At 52.5% G+C, this 18,589-nt stretch overlaps 1 protein-coding gene across 5 annotated transcripts in view; it reads left to right on the top strand.

Moving 5' to 3' along the window:
• Positions 1–18,511, top strand: part of RYR1 (ryanodine receptor 1) — a 129,884-nt gene extending 111,373 nt beyond the window's left edge. For 4 of the 5 annotated variants that reach the window (XM_036345695.1, XM_036345698.1, XM_036345696.1 and 1 more), the window contains 17 exons: positions 1,988–2,329; positions 4,813–5,616; positions 6,344–6,414; positions 7,002–7,155; positions 8,102–8,188; positions 9,263–9,514; positions 10,280–10,410; positions 12,505–12,547; positions 13,943–14,073; positions 14,176–14,236; positions 14,656–14,802; positions 15,032–15,166; positions 17,108–17,264; positions 17,651–17,715; positions 17,802–17,902; positions 18,087–18,138; positions 18,273–18,511. In XM_036345695.1, the coding sequence (XP_036201588.1) occupies positions 1,988–2,329; positions 4,813–5,616; positions 6,344–6,414; positions 7,002–7,155; positions 8,102–8,188; positions 9,263–9,514; positions 10,280–10,410; positions 12,505–12,547; positions 13,943–14,073; positions 14,176–14,236; positions 14,656–14,802; positions 15,032–15,166; positions 17,108–17,264; positions 17,651–17,715; positions 17,802–17,902; positions 18,087–18,138; positions 18,273–18,368 (2,829 nt within the window). In that variant the 3' untranslated portion in view covers positions 18,369–18,511. The remainder of the gene's footprint in view (positions 1–1,987; positions 2,330–4,812; positions 5,617–6,343; positions 6,415–7,001; positions 7,156–8,101; positions 8,189–9,262; positions 9,515–10,279; positions 10,411–12,504; positions 12,548–13,942; positions 14,074–14,175; positions 14,237–14,655; positions 14,803–15,031; positions 15,167–17,107; positions 17,265–17,650; positions 17,716–17,801; positions 17,903–18,086; positions 18,139–18,272) is intronic. The other variant, XM_036345699.1, reaches the window with a different exon arrangement.
• Positions 18,512–18,589: the final 78 nt, after the last annotated feature.

Below are 18,589 nucleotides of genomic sequence, written 5' to 3'. Positions count from 1 at the left end.
TTTCAAAAGAAGGGAGTGGGCAAATGGATGACAAAGAGAGAGCAGCAAATCACAAGAGCAGAGTCCAGGACTGAATGGAGGGGATGGAGTTCCAGGCCCCCAGTGGGCAGGGGGGCACTTTTAAGGGGACAATGTCACACTGCATCATAAAGGGAGGAGATAGTTCTGTGGAGTGAGGGTAGAAGGTGAGGAGTTCCTGTGTGATTATGTCTCCACATTTTGCGGTTTCTAGAGCCCTTCATGATTTGCAAAGCATGTTACTCATTTAGAAAGCATTTTGCAAAGTTCTTGACTACAAAGCACTTTTTAGAGATAGATAATTTCGCTTTTGTTCATACCCAGAGCAGCATTTCTCAAACTGCATGTGGCAACCTACCTGTGGATCATGAAATTAGTTTAGTTAAGTCATGACCAACATCTTTAGAAATAAAATAGAACATTACAGAGTGAGTTGCACAGTGAAAGTCAAAACTGTGTCATGAAACCTCTTTTTTATTAAAATGTGTTCTTACTGTGGGTGCAGTCAAAACATTTGAAAAACTGCCTTAGAGAGCCTCTTGCATAGGAGATCAGCACCAGAATATTCAATCTAAGTGTTGCCTGCAAAGTAAAACATTGGAAACAACCTCAATGTCCGTCATCAGGAGAATCAAGAGTATTATTTTTCTAACACAGGAATACTGCAATGAAATAAATTCATTTGATCTAGATATCAACATGGATAGATCTAGAAAACGTATAGTTGGCCTAGCTGGTTTGGCTCAGTGGGTAGAGCATTGGCCTGCGGACCAAAGGGTCCTGAGTTCAATTCTGGTCAAGGGCACGTACGTTGGTGGCAGGCTTCTCCCCCGCCCCCCAGGCCCTGGTCAGGGCTCATGCAGGAGGCAACCAATTGATGTGTTTCTCTCACATTGATGTTTCTCTTTATTTTCCCCTCTCTCTTCTACTCTCCCTAAAAATCAATGGAAAAATATCATCAGATGAGGATTAACAAGAAAAAGAAAAAAAGAAAAGAAAACATACAATTGAGTGAAAAAAAGCAAGTTTCAAATTACACGATCCTTTAAATTTAAAAAATGCACAGGATACTGTATATATTTTTTTTTGTAGAAAAATGTTGGGATATAGGTAGTAAAAGTATTGACACATGTTTAGGATAGTGCGTACCTTGGGTGCAAGGTGGATCCAGAGAAGGATATCAGATAGGACTCCAATCAGACCTGTAATGTTTTAGTTCTAAAATATGTAAAAAAAAATGTAGTATTTGAAAAATATCTCCTCATGAGCATTTGTTAACCCTGGGTGATGGGCATATGACTCTTTGTTACCAGGTGAAATTCAGAGGCCTCCATGCATCAGGTGTCAATTATTTAGTTGCTGGAAATGTGGGAGGGGCACTTGGGAAAGGGACAGAGGTTGAGGCAAGTATTAATCAGGGGGCTGGCCTGGGGGAACGAGTAGCTACCTAACTTGGAGACAGAGGAGCTGTGTGGACAGGGCTGTAGGACTCACCGTGGAGCAAGGGGCACAGCCAGCACAGGGAGGGAGCCAGGGCAAGAAAGGCCACAGCTCCATCCTCCACCTACAGTCAGAGGACCAAGAGAGCCTACGGAGCAGGCCATGGGGCCATCAGGCAGGGGCAGGGGGGAGAAGGTAGGGGGGAGAGTGGCCTGGAAGGGCACACCAGGATAGCACAAAGGGAGCGCGGGGCAGCATGTGCTTCGTTTCATCAGTTCACATCTTACAATCTGTGAAATAGGATGTATCTTACAATGGATGGTGGCTCACCTTCGTGGAAAAACAGCATTTTAATATTTTAATGGCTGTACAGCCATGCCAGTGCCAACATGTGAGTGCCAGCCTTGGGTGCTGGTGATATGATTCTGGATCCTTTTGTCTTCATGAAAAGTCCATAGTTGTTTTAAGAAGAGCATTGAGGCTCCCAGGCCACCCCTCTGACCTCTTCCCCACCCCTGCCCACACCCAGGCCATGGACAGCCAGAAGCAGTTCAGCAGTCCGGAAATCCAGTTCCTGCTGTCGTGCTCTGAAGCCGATGAAAACGAGATGATCAACTGTGAGGAGTTCGCCAACCGCTTCCAGGAGCCAGCCCGCGAAATCGGCTTCAACGTGGCGGTGCTGCTGATCGACCTGTCAGAGCATGTGCCGCACGACCCGCGCCTGCGCAACTTCCTGGAGCTGGCCGACAGCATCCTGGAGTACTTCCGGCCCTACCTGGGCCGCATCGAGATCATGGGCGCCTCTCGCCGCATCGAGCGCATCTACTTCGAGATCTCAGAGACCAACCGCACCCAGTGGGAGATGCCCCAGGTCAGAGGACCTGCGTGCTGGCTCCCCGGGTTGGGGGTCACGCTCCTCTCACCCTTGGACTCCACGCAGGGCTATGCATGCTTTGTACATCTGGTCTGAAGACCCTGGTGGGCCTTTGCTCTGCTCGTACAAGCCCATGCCCATCCTTTTGCACACATTTTATGGGTCCTGCAGTGCCCTTGTACACCCTCAGTTCCCCCTTGTCCACCTCTCTGCAGCCTTGGCGCACACAAAGATGCACACCCCTAGTATGTGAAGCAGAGTCTGTGTGCCCTCACTGTGGTGCTAGCACACTATGCATACCATTTGCACACTTATCCTGGGAGCCCTTAGTCCTGATGCAGCCAAGCCCACACCTTCATCTACTGGAACCCACCTCCCTTGCTCACCTTCCCAGCAGACACCAGTTTGCCCTCTTTTGGCCCTGGCCTCTATCCATGCCCACATTTTTGCACACTCACTTTGGGAGTTCTGGGGGCCATGATATGCTAGCCTAGCCCTCACCAGCCACCATATGTGCCCACAGGTCCCAGCACACAATGCCCATCCCAGTTATTCTGGTCCCACATGTAGGTACACATCTCTTACACACTCACTTGGAGGATGCAGTGCTGGCATGCCATATGGTTGTCCATTCACCTCCCACATGCCCTCACTGTAGCCTGGCACACTCATAATCACCCATGCACACTTGGACGACCCTTTCAAACCCCCATAAGAGCCTCCACATGTCCTTAGTGACCAGGCCTACTTCTTGGCCCTGTCTCAGCCCCTCCTATGCCCAACCCAAAAGTTTTCATGTCACTTACCCCAAGAGTACACTCACGTGGCCCTAGAACACCTCCAGCCCACCTGACACACTTAGCTTGCATGTGGTTCCTATCATTCACTCTCTCTCACTCCCACATGCCCCTCACACACCCTCAGTCCCCAGCTGTGCCCTGTTGTCCCAGTGGACCTCCTGCTCACACACACATTGCACACCAGCCTGCGTGCGTACCCCCTGCATGCCCCTTAAACTCACGCTTCCACTTTGTTCCTCAGATGCCCCGAGGCACCTGCATACTCCTCCACATGCTCTTGCACACCCTTTCCCACTTATAGCCCATGAAGCTTATACCTCCACAACCTCCTCAACAACCAGGCCCTCCATGTCTCCCCAGTGGACACCTGGCTCATGCACAGCTGGGCTCATGTCCCACACTGAGCCCTGTTTTCATGTCCTGGGCCCTTACACTGACTCCTGGGGCCCACTTGCACGTTTATACCTGCTTCACATACACTGACCCTATGAATTGTAGGCCCTTCCCACACCAGCACTCTCCCCACCCCTGTTTCGGCCTCAGTCCCTTGCATGCCTGCCCCATGTGCCCATCTCCACATGTACAATGAACCCCACATGGTCACATATTTCCCAGTCTTCCATGCCACCATGCCCTCCGCACACCCAATTCCTCCCTTAATTCCTAGTGCTCTCACAAGGCTCTTGCACATCAGCTCCTTCACACAGTCCAGGAACCCTCAAAAGTTTCACACTATGTCCTCTGAGGCACCATTGCATGCTCCCCCCGGCCCCGCCCTCCCCCCCCCCCCCCCCACTAGTCTAGCTAAAAGTGGTTGCACCATCCTTGCACCTGGATGTCGGCCACATCCTTGCATCCACCGGAAGCTCTGGCCCTTCATAGCCTGTCCATGCTCTGGGAGCTCCGCCCTTCCCTTTGCCTGTCTCATGCTCCCCCCATGACACGCATTCCCTTACTGTGTTCCTCCGAACATGCACTTGCACCTGCTCACCCTTCCCGTCGCACTTTCCCCTGCTGGCGTGGGCATTCCTCAGCAGTGTAATAGCGAACACTGTGTGGCATGGATGAGGCGCCAGCTGCTGTTCTAACCCTTCGGCATCCTTTAACTCATCTAACCATCACACCAACCCTGTAATGTAAGTCCTACTATTGTCCCCCAAGTTAGAGAGGGGGAAGCTGAGGCCCAGAGAGTTACATGGAAATCACCCAGCTACTCGGTGGCAGAACTGGGATTTGAAGCCAGGCAGGCTGACTGTGGAACCTTTGTGTTCGAGCACTAAGCTGTCTCCCAAAGAGGCTGAAGTCATAGATTCCGCAGCCAGCTTGTTGGGAATTCCAATCCCACGTCTGCCACCTCTCAGCAGCGTCACTGTCACCGCAGCGCGTGGTGACCTTCTGGGCCTCCATTTCCTCATCTGTAAAATGGGGATAAGAGCCCCCAGGAGTTGTTTGTGAGGATTAAATAAGATAATATATGTCAGATGCTTGGAACAGGGCCTGGCCTTGTTGAAGTTTTTACAAGAGAAGCTACAGCGAGCATTACATGCGCTTACTATTAACGAAAATTATTAACTTTGCTTTAAATTATTAAAATGTAAGTATAAAATCACTAATGTTGCCCTTAGTGGCCGCGCAGAGCGGAGCTGCTCTGCTGACCCCTGGTCCCCACCTGCCCCGCAGGTGAAGGAGTCCAAGCGCCAGTTCATCTTCGACGTGGTGAACGAGGGCGGCGAGTCCGAGAAGATGGAGCTCTTCGTCAGCTTCTGCGAGGACACCATCTTCGAGATGCAGATCGCCGCGCAGATCTCGGAGCCCGAGGGCGAGCCCGAGGAGGACGACGAGGAGGGCGCGGCCGAGACCGGCGAGGGCGCCGAGGAGGGCGCGGCGGGGCCCGAGGGCGCGGCGGGGCCGGCGGCGGCGGGCGCGGCGGCGCGCGTGGCGGCGGCGCTGTCTCGGGCCCTGCGCGGCCTCAGCTACCGGGGCCTGCGGCGGCGCGTGCGGCGGCTGCGGCGGCTGACGGCGCGGGAGGCGGCGGCGGCGGCGGGCTCCCTGCTCTGGGCGGCGGTGGCGCGCGCGGGGGCGGCGGGCGCGGGGCTGGCGGCGGGCGCGCTGTGCCTGCTCTGGGGCTCGCTCTTCGGCGGCGGTCTCGTCGAGGGGGCCAAGAAGGTGACGGTGACCGAGCTGCTGGCCGGCATGCCCGACCCCACGGGCGACGAGGTGCACGGCGAGCAGCCGGCCGGGCCTGGCGACGAAGCCGACGGCGAGGGTGAGGGCGAGGGCGCTGGCGACGCCGCGGAGGGCACCGGCGAGGAAGGGGCCGCGCACGAGGCCGGCCCGGGAGGCGCCGACGGGGCCGGGGCCGTGGCTGAACGGGGCCCCTTCCGGCTCGAAGGGGCCCCGGGAGGCCTCGGGGACATGGGTGACACGACGCCGGTGGATCCACCCACGCCAGAGGGCTCCCCCATCATCAAGAGGAAGCTGGGGGTGAGAGTGCAGGCGGGGGAGGGGCGGGTGGGCTGGGAGAGGGGGGGTCAGGAGGGACCGGAGGGGAGACTCAGACACGGGGGTGCGCAGAGAGAAGCAGGAGAGAGGGGGGCGCGCACAGAGACGGAGAAATGGACTCGGAGGCGGAGGCCTGGAGAGAGGCTCCCGATGGAAAAAGGTGCTGTTTCTGGGAGAGACAAAGAAAACGATATCTGCAGCCACAGAGAGCGAGAGCCCCCGAGAGGAAACTTGAGGGGAAACAGGACCAGAAATTACAAACAGCCGAGATGGGGTCAGGGACACCGGCAGAGACCCTCAGAGACACAGATGGTTGTGGGGGTCCTCAGTCCTTGGTGCTATGACGCCCCTGGGTGTGGTTGTCAAGGGAATGGGAAAGGCGGGGGGAGAGCTGGAGCCCTACAAAGCTGAGTGAGGGGCCTTCGGCCAAAGCGCGGGGCCGCTACCATTGCCTCTCTCCTGACAGCCTGACCCTGGTGTCAGCCTGACCCTGCAGGGTGCTTGAGCAAGGTGTCCCGCCTCTCGGAGCCTCCGTTTCCCCTCCGTAAAACGGGAGTCCTAATCCCTCTTACTTCTAGTGGGGGCATTGTGAAACTTAGATGGCCCCAAGGAAATGACCACGAAGGGCCACAGAGGTGAGCAGGCAGGTCAGCACTGAGAGGCACTCAGGGATGGGGGCTCGGGACTCTGATGCTTTCCCTGCTGCCAGGTGGATGGAGAAGAAGAGGAGCTGCCTCCAGAACCAGAGCCAGAACCTGAGCCGGAGCCCGAGAAAGCTGAGTGAGTGGCCTTGGACCCAAAGGGCCCAGCCTCCATCATTGCCACCCTCCTGGGCTGAGAGCTTTCTGAGGTCGGGCCCGAGCCAGGCAGCTGTCCTGGTTACCCTGTGTCCTCAGCATCTCCCAGCCCAGAGGAGGGGCTCTGTGAAAGGGAGGAGAGAAATGAATGCTCCTCTTGTACCCCCAAGCCTTTGGGGGTATGGGCCTCTGCCCAGAACACCTTCCCGCGTGCTTCACCTCAGTCTTCCTCATCTTCTGAATTTTGGCTCAAGCCTAATTTGCCGTCACATCCCTAAGTTGAAGGAATGTCTCCTCGGGGCTCCCACAATCCTCTGAGCTTCCATCATGCCAGCCCCGACCACACTGGGTTGCCACTGTCTGGTGACAAATCTGTACTCCATTGGACTGGAGGCCATGAGGACAGGACCTGAGGTTGTCTCATCAGAATGTTCCCAATACTATCTCAACCTGGGCCAGGAATGGGGGTGGGCCCCCAGTACATGGCTAGGAAGGAAGGAAGGAAGGAAGGAAGGAAGGAAGGAAGGAAGGAATTGCCCAGGTACCTCCTTACTCTGTCCTGCCTTGCAGTGCTGAGAACGGGGAGAAGGAAGAAGTCCCCGAGCCTCCACCAGACCCCCCCAAGAAGACAGCACCTCCTCCACCCCATTCAAAGAAGGAGGACACCAGAGGTGGGGGCCTGGAATTCTGGGGAGAACTGGAAGTGCAGAGGGTGAAGTTCTTGGTAAGGACCCAGCATGCTGCAACTTCCTCTTCACACCACCTCCCCTGTCCGCCTTGTTCTTGAGTGAAAGCCAGGCTGGCAAGAGGGCAGAGATGTCCCCAATAGAGCCAGGACCTGAGCACAGGACAGCATTTTTAGGTGGTTCCCACTTGGCTCTTCTGCCTCGCCCTGCTCATAATCCTTATTCCAAACTCCACCCCGTTGCTCATCTGGGGCCACCTGCTTAGGTATCCCACCACCATTCTGGAGTTAAATCCTCTGTCTGGAGCTAAATCCCACCAAGGCAATGTTCTTCCTGCCATGGCCTATTTCTTGGCTGACAGCCTTCAGGTTGGAGCCCATCATCCCAGCCCCAGCTACTCCTATGGGGGGACAATTCATCTCATCCAGGCAGGAAGGAGGGAGGGAATTTGGTAGGGAGGGCCCAGGGCTCCACCTCCTGTCTCCTCTCCCAGGACCAGCCTGGCATCAGGGGCTAAGGGAGACATGCTGGACAGAGGTGGTTTAGTGAGGGTTTGTGGGAAGAATGAGGGATGGAGAGGATGGTGGAGAGAGAAAAAAGGGAGAGATGGAAGTAGGTGTGCTCTGCCTGAGGTAAAGCAGACAGGGTAACCTCACACGGGAAGCAGCAGTGGTTGGGAGCTTGACTGCCTGGTTCCAAATCCCACATCTCACTTCTTGGCTGTGACCTAGAGCAAGGCATCTCATCTCCCTGAGACTCCTTTTCCTCATCTGTAGAGTGGGCGTATCAGCAGTGCCCACTTCATAGGGTGTGGTGAGAATTAAATAAGTTCATGCAAATAAAGCTCTTAGCCCCCAGGTCTTGATACACAGTAAGCACTCAAAAAATAAGAGGTTGTGGGACCAAATGTTGAGGACTCGGGTACTTGTGTTATGGGAAGAGCGTGGCCTGTGAGTTCTCTTTCTCTTTCTCTCCTCATCATAGAACTACCTCTCCCGGAACTTTTACACCCTGCGATTCCTTGCCCTCTTCTTGGCATTTGCCATCAACTTCATCTTGCTGTTTTATAAGGTGCTGGTCATGAGGGGCCAGGAGGATCTGGGCTGTGGGGTGGGAGGCTCAGCCTCTAACAAGTTCGCAGGGTCACTGCAGTTCACCAGCAACAAGGTGTTGGGCCTGGGGTTCCCAGAAATGTTCAGGCTGAACACCTGGATCTTGGGACCCACTGGGGGTGAGTGTGAGTGTGTGGGTCCATCTGGACAGGTGCCTGCATGCCTGTAGGAGTTAGAACAGGGAGCCAGTTTGGGGTCCCATGCTCAGCTCCGCCATTTGTCTGTCCCGTGCCCCTAGCTGCAGGCCTTTGTCTCTGCAACACCCATTGATTCAGTTAAACTTCTTGGCTTTCACATAACCTAGAGAGAAATTTGGAGGAGGAAGAAATGGGAAGCTCATGGAATGGAAGGAAAGGGTTAAGAACCAGGCCTCCTGAAGGACAAAGGGATCCTCCGGGGCTTGCCAGGGATCTACATACCAGGACAAAGAGGCATCTAGCAGAGTGATCAGAGCATGGCTTCTGTCAGACTTTTATTTCAGAGAAGAAGGGAGAGAGAGAGAGAAACATCGATGATGAGAGAGAATCATTGATTGGCTTCCTCTTGCATGCCCCACACTGGGGATCGAACCTACAACCCTGGCGGCATATGCCCTGACCGGGAATCACACTGTGACCTCCTGGTTCACATTGAGCCACACAGGCAGCTTCTGTGAGAGTGAATCCTGGCTCTACCACTCACTAGTTGCATGACTTAGAACAGTACCCGGCATACAGAAACAACTGTGTAAATGTCAGCTACTACTAATTTTAGTATTAGTGTAAATATTAGTGGTCAGTCTCTTTAAGGCTCCAAGATGATCCACTCTGTTTTATTCCTCCTGTCACTTGGTTCAATAGTGAGATTCCCAGGGCATAGTTTGATTTGCTAGCTAGGGTTCTGGGCCCACCCCTTGATCTTGATTGACAGTCCTTTCCCCTACTGTCTCTGACAGGGGCCCAATACAATCTCAGAAATGGAGGCTGTTTGTTTTGTTAGTGGGATCTGGTAATGGCAGACCAGGTGCCTGTGACTGACCTCTGCTCCCCTTCAGGTCTCAGACTCCCCGCCAGGGGAGGATGACTTGGAAGGCTCAGCAGCTGGGGACCTGGCAGGCACAGGGTCTGGTGGTGGCTCTGGCTGGGGCTCAGGAGTCGGTGAAGAAGCAGAGGGCGACGAGGATGAGAATATGGTGTATTACTTCCTGGAGGAGAGCACGGGCTACATGGAGCCTGCCCTGCGTTGCCTGAGCCTGCTGCACACACTGGTGGCCTTTCTCTGCATCATTGGCTACAACTGCCTCAAGGTGGGCCATGACCGTGCTCCTGAGCAGGGGCTGTGTACTGAGGGGAAGGGGACACTGGCTGAGAGGACCTGGGGCAGGCCGTGGGATCTTACACTGTAGGTGGGACAGAGGGGTCCTGGTGTTGGGGTAAGGGCTGGGGGATGGGTACAGGGTTGGGGTCTTCAAACTGGGAACTAATGCAGGTCATAGCTGAGAAGCCAGGTACTATGACTGTGTTAATCTCTGGATCAAGAGGCAGGTTTTTAAAATTTGGAATATTTTCTGTATGTTAGTCAGTTGGTGAAATAAGATCTGTGAGGTCTCAGTCGTAACATGAGTGCTAGTGGGAATGTGGAGTCTGACATCAACTATGCCCCATAAGCAATGTTATGAGAGTTTCAATTTGGATTCCATAAGATCTATTTTAATAATTGGATGAACAGAGTTCTTTTGGCTTAGAACTTTTGCATATGCTGTCCCTCTGCCCTGGAATGCTTTGCCCCACTTCTACCTCCTTCCACCTGCCTCTGTTTTATTCATCCTTAAGATCTGAGTTCACACCTCCCTCCCTTGGGAAGCCGCAGGCTGCATTGGGCACCACAACTGGGCTCTCCCATCTTTCTCCCGTCCCAGCGCTGACCCCTTTGCCCACGCTTCCCCATCACTACCCTGTTCACTCTGGTGTAGGGGCTCACACAGGCTCCAACCAGATCTCCTGGCACCTGCGGAGGCTGTGGTCTCCTGAGGTGCCTGACACCAGCCCCTTTGCCTCCCTGCACAATCTAGGTGCCCCTGGTCATCTTTAAGCGGGAGAAGGAGCTGGCCCGGAAGCTGGAATTTGACGGCCTCTACATCACTGAGCAGCCTGAGGACGACGATGTGAAGGGGCAGTGGGACCGACTGGTGCTTAACACACCGTAAGGGCCCAGTCCCCACCTCCAGGTGGATGGGGGGAGCAGAGCTAGGTTTCTACCCCAGTCCTCGCCTCCTCAAAAGACCAGGGTTTCCGTCACTGCCAGCCTCACTCATTCTCCCCAAGCCTTGGTCTTCCTCTCTGTAATGCAGACACATTTCCTCTGCACTAAAGCACCTGTTGGTGACATATGGAGACTCCTGGGCCCTGGCCTTGGAGATACTGGTTTAGGAAGTCTGCAGAGGAGCCCAGGAACTTGCATTTTAAACCCTGCCCCCATGTGGGATTCTCACCCAGGTGCTATGAGGGGGAAATGTGAAGTCATTTGGTTGTTTTTTTTTGTTTGTTTTTGTTTTGTTTTGTTTTTTTTAATATATTTTTTTATTGATTTTTTACAGAGAGGAAGGGAGAGAGATAGTCAGAAACATCGATGAGAGAGAAATATCGATCAGCTGCCTCCTGCACATCTCCTCCTGGGGATATGCCCGCAACCCAGGTACATGCCCTTGACCGGAATCGAACCTGGGACCTTTCAGTCCGCAGGCCAACGCTCTATCCACTGAGCCAAACCGGTTTCGGCAAGTCATTTGGTTTTTAAACTGGGCTCAGAGAGGGAATGAGAGTGCGTGAGGGGAATGTGCTGGAACTGTGGACTCCCAATGTGCACGCCTGCCCATTCCATTTCCCCCCAAATGGAGTCCCATTTCACGTGCCTACATGGGGCTTGGGCGAGGGGAAATGTCTCTAGAATAAGAACATCAGGTCGGATTTAAACCTTGGGTTGGCCACACCCTAGCTGGGAATTCTATGTCAAGTCACTTAGCCTCTCTGTGCCTCAGTTTCTTCATTTGTAAAGTGGGGATAAATAACATTGACCTCAAAAAATCTTGTAACTATGAAATGAGTTAATATAGTTTCTGAGGCAGGGTGAGTTCTAGGGAAAGGTGGGAAGTTATTTTATTATGGGGTCCTGCCTAGTATGGGTGGTGTGAGGAAGGAGGGAAGCCACACCAATCACATCCTTCACTCTCAATGTCACCATCGAAACCACATTCAAGTACACACGCTTAACAAAAAGACAGAGGAACACTTGTTTAAAATAGTATTTGCTCGCCCTAGCCCGTTTGGCTCTGCGGATAGGGCACTGGCATTCGGACCCAAGAGTTCCGGGTTCGATTCCAGTCAAGCCTGCGTTGGTTGTAGGCTCCAGGGCGCATGCAGGAGGCAACCAATCGATGTGTTTCTCTCACATTGATGTTTCTCTCTGTCTTTCCCTCTCTCTTCCACGCCTCTCTAAAAAAAATCAATGGGAAAAATATCCTCGGGTGAGGATTAAATAAATTTTAAAAAACTCTAAAAAAAGTATCTGCTCAAGACCTTGACTTCTAAATGCCATTTCCCACAAAAAGGAACCAAGCTCCTCGAAGAAGTGGCAGATTTCAGGGCTGGGACAGGTAAATGCACAATGTGTCAGAGAGCAAGGATGTACTTGATGAAAAAAGGTGCTGTGCTGAAAGGACTCTGCCACCAGCTAGAAGGAGCTCCCCTCGACATATTAGGGACAATTTGAGCATCAATGAGAATAGGAAGTGCCATGAATTGAAACACATCAAGTAAGTCTAAACCCATGGATTCATGATATAGCTCCCTCCACCCACCACCACACACACACAAAAAATGGTTATCTTTGTAGGATGCTAGGGCATCGACATATCCATCAGAAAACTGGTCAATATAGGGCCAGAATCATCAAATAACTTGACATAAAACGGTGTGAGAAAGCACAGCGCTCCTCCCCGGAGCTGGAGCAGGACCAGGTTGCTGGCTGGGAGTCCTCCCCACCTGAGTGCCGACAAGGGTTTTGTACACCTAGGCTCTGAATGCAGCTCCTGGCCTCACTTGGGCTCCACCAAAAGACACCAGTGGGGGTAATGGTTGGCCTGAGACAAACTTCAGGCCTGGGTCTTCAGAGCCGGACCCCAAGTGAGAGTGTGGGGTCCCCTGTAAGAAAAACATTGGGATTCCAAACCACCTTAGACTGGCTAGTGGCTCCTATTCCCTCCTGCCCTGACACCTTGTGGTCTATCTCTCTTGACAGGTCTTTCCCCAGCAACTACTGGGACAAGTTTGTCAAGCGGAAGGTGAGATGGCATGGGGGGGGGGGGGGGGGCGTGGCAGGGCCTTCCAGGCTGGGTCCCTTGCTGCCACCAGGCCATCCCAGCCCTATCAAGGACTTGCTCTGTATGTGACCTTGGACAAGGAGCACCTCAGTTTGCCCATTTGGAAATGAGCATGATAAGCACCCCTCCCTCTCACAAATGAGATGCAGGTAATGAGCATAGCATAGTGCCTGGCACAGAGTAAGTACTTCATAAATGTTACTTTCAAAGGAGGAACTGCTCTTAAGCATACAGATTCGAGCCAGATGCCTGCTTTTTCTACTCCTAGCTGTATGCCCTACTCCTTTCTATGCCCCAGTTTCCCTCATATTCAGAGTGAGGTAACAATAGGGTCGACTCCATAGAGTAGTTGTAAAGATTACATGACCTATGTGAGCAGTATCTGGCTGTTACCCTCATTTATTCACTTAACAAGTGTTCATACTGCATACCAATGCTCACCTACTGCATACCAAAAACTATTTTAGAGACCTAGAATTCAGCAGTAAACACAACAGTAATTCTGATACTGTAGTTGGAAAGACATTTGATGAACACATTTATAGCATTCAAGTTGTGATAAGTGATATAGAAGAAAAAAGGTTGCTCTTTTTCAGAGAAGTGGTTGCTCTTTCATGTAGGGTGGTCAGGAAAGGGCACCTAATAATAGGGATCTGAGAGAATGAGCCAAGTGGTAATCTGGGGGAAGAATCCAGGAGGAGGGGGCAGCAGTGCAAAGGCCTGAGGCAGGAGTGTGCCTGGCGCATTTGAGGAGCTGTGAGGAGGCTGGTATCTGCAGCAGAGTGAGGGAGTGAGTTGAGGAGATAAGTTTATAGATAACAAGGGGCCTAATTATATACAACTCCTTGCCTGCCTACCTACCTACCTAAAAATAAGAAATTATCCTAATTTAAAAAGCGCTAGCTGGTTTGGCTCAGTGACTAGAGCGCCGGCCTGTGGACTGAAAGGTCCTGGGTTCGATTCTGGTCAAGGGCACATGCCTGGGTTGCAGGCTCAATCCCCAGTAGGGGGCATGCAGGAGGCAGCCAGTCAATGATTCTCTCTCATCATTGATGTTTCCATCTCTCTCTCCCTCTCCCTTCCTCTCTGAAATCATTAAAAATATATTTAAAATAAAATAAAATACTGTATATCTTTTAAAAAATTATCCTAATTACTTTGGTTAATGAATCAACTGGCTTTTATTACTGTTGGACCCTCCCCTGAGGATACAAAGAAAACTCTGGCCCTTCTCCCTAGAAAAATGTACCCCTGATTTACCACACAAAGTTCTGAGTGTCCCCAGAACTCCCTATGCCAGCCAAGGCCCTCCCCCACTCCAACTGTGTCTGCATGGCCCCACATTCCTCTGTGCAGGTCCTGGACAAGCACGGGGACATCTATGGGCGGGAGCGAATCGCCGAACTGCTGGGCATGGATCTGGCCTCGCTGGAGATCACAGTCCACCATGAGCGCAAGCCTGAACCACCACCGGGGCTGCTTACCTGGTGAGCCTGGGATAGCACCACGCAGGCCTGGGGTATGCAGGGGGGTGGCCAGGGTCGGACCCTCAGGCATCTAGCCATCCCTCTTCTCTTCACCCTGCATAGGCTCATGTCCATTGACATCAAGTACCAGATCTGGAAGTTTGGGGTCATCTTTACAGACAATGTAAGGAAGGGCAGTAGCCGGGGAGGGACCTGCAGGAAAATGGCCCTAGTAGCATTGGGGGCTCCACCCCTAGGTATTCCTGGCCAGGGACCGACTCCTGAGCCCCTGCGCACCTCTGATCCTAGGAGAACCTCTGACATTCCCAAGGTTCCTTGTCACCCAGAGGCTGTTTAATTTCCAGACTATATCCTTCTGCAGAAGGATCCCCAACTTTCCCCAGGATGGCTCCTCAACCAGAGTGCTCCTGAACCTCCAAGCGCCCCCCCCCCGACCCCGCCCAGCTAGAGATGGCACCTGACCCCCAGAACACTCCCAACCCTCTTAAATGTCCCCAGGCAGGCCCCCTGGGTGTCCTATTTCCCAGAGTGCTCCCCACAAATCCCTGCATGCTCCCTGACCCCGATCCTGTGTGCCCACAGTCTTTCCTGTACCTGGGCTGGTACATGGTGATGTCCCTCCTGGGACACTACAACAACTTCTTCTTTGCTGCCCACCTCCTGGATATTGCCATGGGAGTCAAGACCCTGCGCACCATCCTCTCCTCCGTCACCCACAATGGGAAACAGGTGTGGAGAGGACCTGAAGGAGGCGTGTGATCCTGGCAGGGACCAGTTTAGCAGTCTGTGTAGGGGTGGAGGATTGAGGGGCAAGGCTAGGCCACCAAGCCAGGGTGGGTGTGGGTAGTAGGACCCGGGGAGTGGGGCACATGGGCTGAACCTAAGTGAGAATGGGGAAGGCTGGGCATGGGGAGAGGCAAGCTGAGCATGGCGCTGACCTGCCCCTGCCTGTCCCCAGCTGGTGATGACGGTCGGCCTGCTGGCAGTGGTGGTTTACCTGTACACTGTGGTGGCCTTCAACTTCTTCCGCAAGTTCTACAACAAGAGCGAGGATGAGGACGAGCCCGACATGAAGTGCGATGACATGATGACAGTAAGCCCCTCCCTCCAACGCTCTTGGGCCAGTGACTTAACCTTCCCTGACTTTTAGTTTTCCCCTCTGTAAAGGGGTTTAATAATAAAATGGGCCCTGCCTCATAGATTCACTGTGAGGGTTCAGTGAGCTGATGCTTGTGAGGTACTTTGAATAGTACTGGGCACACACTCAATACTCAGTAGGTGTCAACCTCTGGTGTACTATTATTTGAGTTTTTATAACTTTTCTTATTGGAGAGGCACTCAGGCAAAGTGTTCCAAGCCATGTGATCATGGGCAAGCTACTCAACCTCCCCATGCTCTGGGGTCCCCACCTGTCAAATGAGAATATACAGTAACAGTATCTACAGCCTAGGGTTGCTTTTAGGACCCAGTGGTGCTCTGTGACAATCGTAGATTTAAATACCTGAGAATAGTGCCTGGCGTGTGTTAAGGATTACTTAAGTGTTAGCTACTGCCATCGTTATCTACAATTAGAAGTTTCACCAAAGTACCAGCATGCCACCCATTTCTGTTTTCTCTCCTGTTATAATAATGGAGGTTATAACCTAAATTGAGTTTAATCTACCAGAGGCATGGGGCACAGTTGAAAGAATCATCTCGGGCTTTTATCTGAGATAATCTGGCACCATGCTCTCAGGACACAGTCCAGCTCCTCAGCCTGACATTTGAGACCCCACCAGACCCGGTCTTGCCACTCATAGCCTTGTTCCCATCATAGTCACTGGCCTTAGCTTTTACCCAAGACAACTAGGTTCTCTCACTTCCTGGGGACAAAGAAATAACAAGTGTGAAGTCTCTCCCAAGGTCTAGACCAGCCGTGGGCAAACTACGGCCCGCGGGCCGGATCTGGCCCGTTTGAAATGAATAAAACTAAAAAAAAAAAAGACCGTACCCTTTTATGTAATGATGTTTACTTTGAATTTATATTAGTTCACACAAACACTCCATCCATGCTTTTGTTCCGGCCCTCCGGTCCAGTTTAAGAACCCATTGTGGCCCTCGAGTCAAAAAGTTTGCCCACCCCTGGTCTAGACAGATGATGTTCCCGGTTCTGCACAGAATCTTCTTGTGGCTTTCTAATGCCAGGTGGATGAAACCAAATCCTCTCGCTATGGCTTACAAAGCCAGGGAAAAGCTAGTGTTGCCTGAGTCTAACCACAGTCTTTCTTGCCTTTTGCTCTCTGGCTGCCTGGTCCTTCTTTCACTTCCCCTAAGACCATGTGTTTTCATCAGAAGCTTTTTGCTTCTGATGTTCTCTCTGCCTCCCACCCTGGCCCTATGTGCACACACACCTCTTCACTTAACACCTATTTTTTCCACTTAAATGCTGCCTCCTACAGAAAGCCCTCCCTGACCATTGATTGAGCCTCATCTCTCTCCCTGCTCTTGCTCACGGGATCTCTATTTTCTAGCCTCACTGAACGTTCACTCTTTCAGTTCCTCACAGGAGCGAAATATATTCTTTCTCCCCCAGTGGTGACGTAGCACGTGTGGTTTTCTCTGCCTGGAACACTGTCTCCCACCTAACACCTGCTTCATGTCCCAGCTCACATATGCCCCTCTTCCAGGCAGCTGCACCTGCTCACCCAGGCTTTCAAGTTTCAAAGCTTCCTGTGCTTCCCCATCTCCTCTGATCACACTGTGTCTCCCTCATCCCAGCCCTGACTCCTCTTCCTGTGCTTCCCCATCTCCTCTGATCACACTGTGTCTCCCTCATCCCAGCCCTGACTCCTCTTCCTGTGCTTCCCCATCATAGCCCAGCCATTTCTTGGCTGTCACTATCTGGTGGCATGTTTGTGAGCCCTGTGAGGGCAGAGTCCAGGGTTGTCTCAGTCGTTGCCATGACTCCTGCCCCACTGGCCCAGGCCATGTAGGTGCTCGGTGAATGCTGAACGATCAGATGTGTGACCAATGTGCTCTCACGCTCTCCCCGCAGTGTTACTTGTTTCACATGTATGTGGGTGTCCGCGCTGGTGGGGGCATTGGGGACGAGATTGAGGACCCAGCAGGTGATGAATACGAGCTGTACCGAGTGGTCTTCGACATCACCTTCTTCTTCTTTGTCATCGTCATCCTGCTGGCCATCATCCAGGGTCAGTGCTGGTAGGGGTTGTGGGAGTGGGGCCCGGTGCCTAAAGGCAGACTAGCTCCTTTGAGTGCCCAGCCCAGAATCCATCTGCTTGGGTCCATGTCCTGGCTCTGCCTCTCCTTACTGTCAGATTAGGGGCAAGTCACCTCTCTGGACATCGGTTTCTCCATTTGTAAAATGGAGATATTATTGATAAGACGCTCATATTGTTGTGAGAATTAAGTCAATTCATAGGTGTTAAGTGTCTGGCCCATAAGTGCTCAATAAACACTAGGTGTTAGTATTTTTAGGAAGCAGGGTGAGATTAGGGTAATGGGAGATGGGTGATTCAGAGGTGGGTAGCCAGAACTGGGTCAGAGGTTGGGCACTGACTTGCGCCCTGCCTTCCAGGTCTGATCATTGATGCTTTTGGTGAGCTCCGAGACCAGCAAGAACAAGTGAAGGAAGATATGGAGGTAGGTCTTGTCTGGGGGCGACCCAAAGGGATTATAGGACCCTGGAGAGTTGATTGGGCCTCGACTCTGTCTCTCACCACCCACAGACCAAGTGCTTCATCTGTGGCATTGGCAGTGATTACTTTGATACCACACCCCACGGGTTTGAGACTCACACACTAGAGGAGCACAACCTGGCCAATTACATGTGAGTGTGGACCCACTGGCCAATGAGAAGGATGGGGCGTGGTCACTGACTGTCAGGGGTGGGATACTGGCCTTGACCAGTTAGGGAAGTGGGTATGGTGTCCATGTGAGTGGATTCCCAGCCAGCCAATCAGGAGAAGGTAAGGATGTACCTGACCTGTCTACTGCTGCACTCCCGTCCCCAGGTTTTTCCTGATGTACCTGATAAACAAGGATGAGACAGAACACACGGGTCAGGTAAGGGGGTATTAATGGCAGGACAAGGAGAGTTTTAATATAAAATCAATCAGCAGGTATCAGTAAGAAGCTCTTATCAATATCAAGTGTTTGAAGATGTGACCAACCTTCTCTTCCCTATCCCCCAACCCTAGGAGTCCTACGTGTGGAAGATGTACCAAGAGAGATGCTGGGATTTCTTCCCAGCTGGCGATTGTTTCCGCAAGCAGTATGAGGACCAGCTTAACTGAGTCACCCCCAGCTGGCCCTTCACCCCCGCCTCAAGTGCCTTACTCTCACAGCAAGCCCCTTAGCCCACCGGCTCCTCCCCACAAGGCCCCTGGGGGGAGGGTAACCATGTACTGGAGAAATAAAATCTCTGCTACACCCCTGACATCCTTGTGCTGGATTGTTGACATTGGGAAGGGGGCATCCAGAAATTCTGTCCTCCCACAACCCCAGAAAAACAAAA

This window comes from Myotis myotis, unplaced genomic scaffold (genome assembly GCF_014108235.1).
Source record: "Myotis myotis isolate mMyoMyo1 unplaced genomic scaffold, mMyoMyo1.p scaffold_m19_p_19, whole genome shotgun sequence".
Classification (NCBI taxonomy): domain Eukaryota; kingdom Metazoa; phylum Chordata; class Mammalia; order Chiroptera; family Vespertilionidae; genus Myotis; species Myotis myotis.
This window is presented reverse-complemented; position numbering and strand designations above follow the sequence as displayed.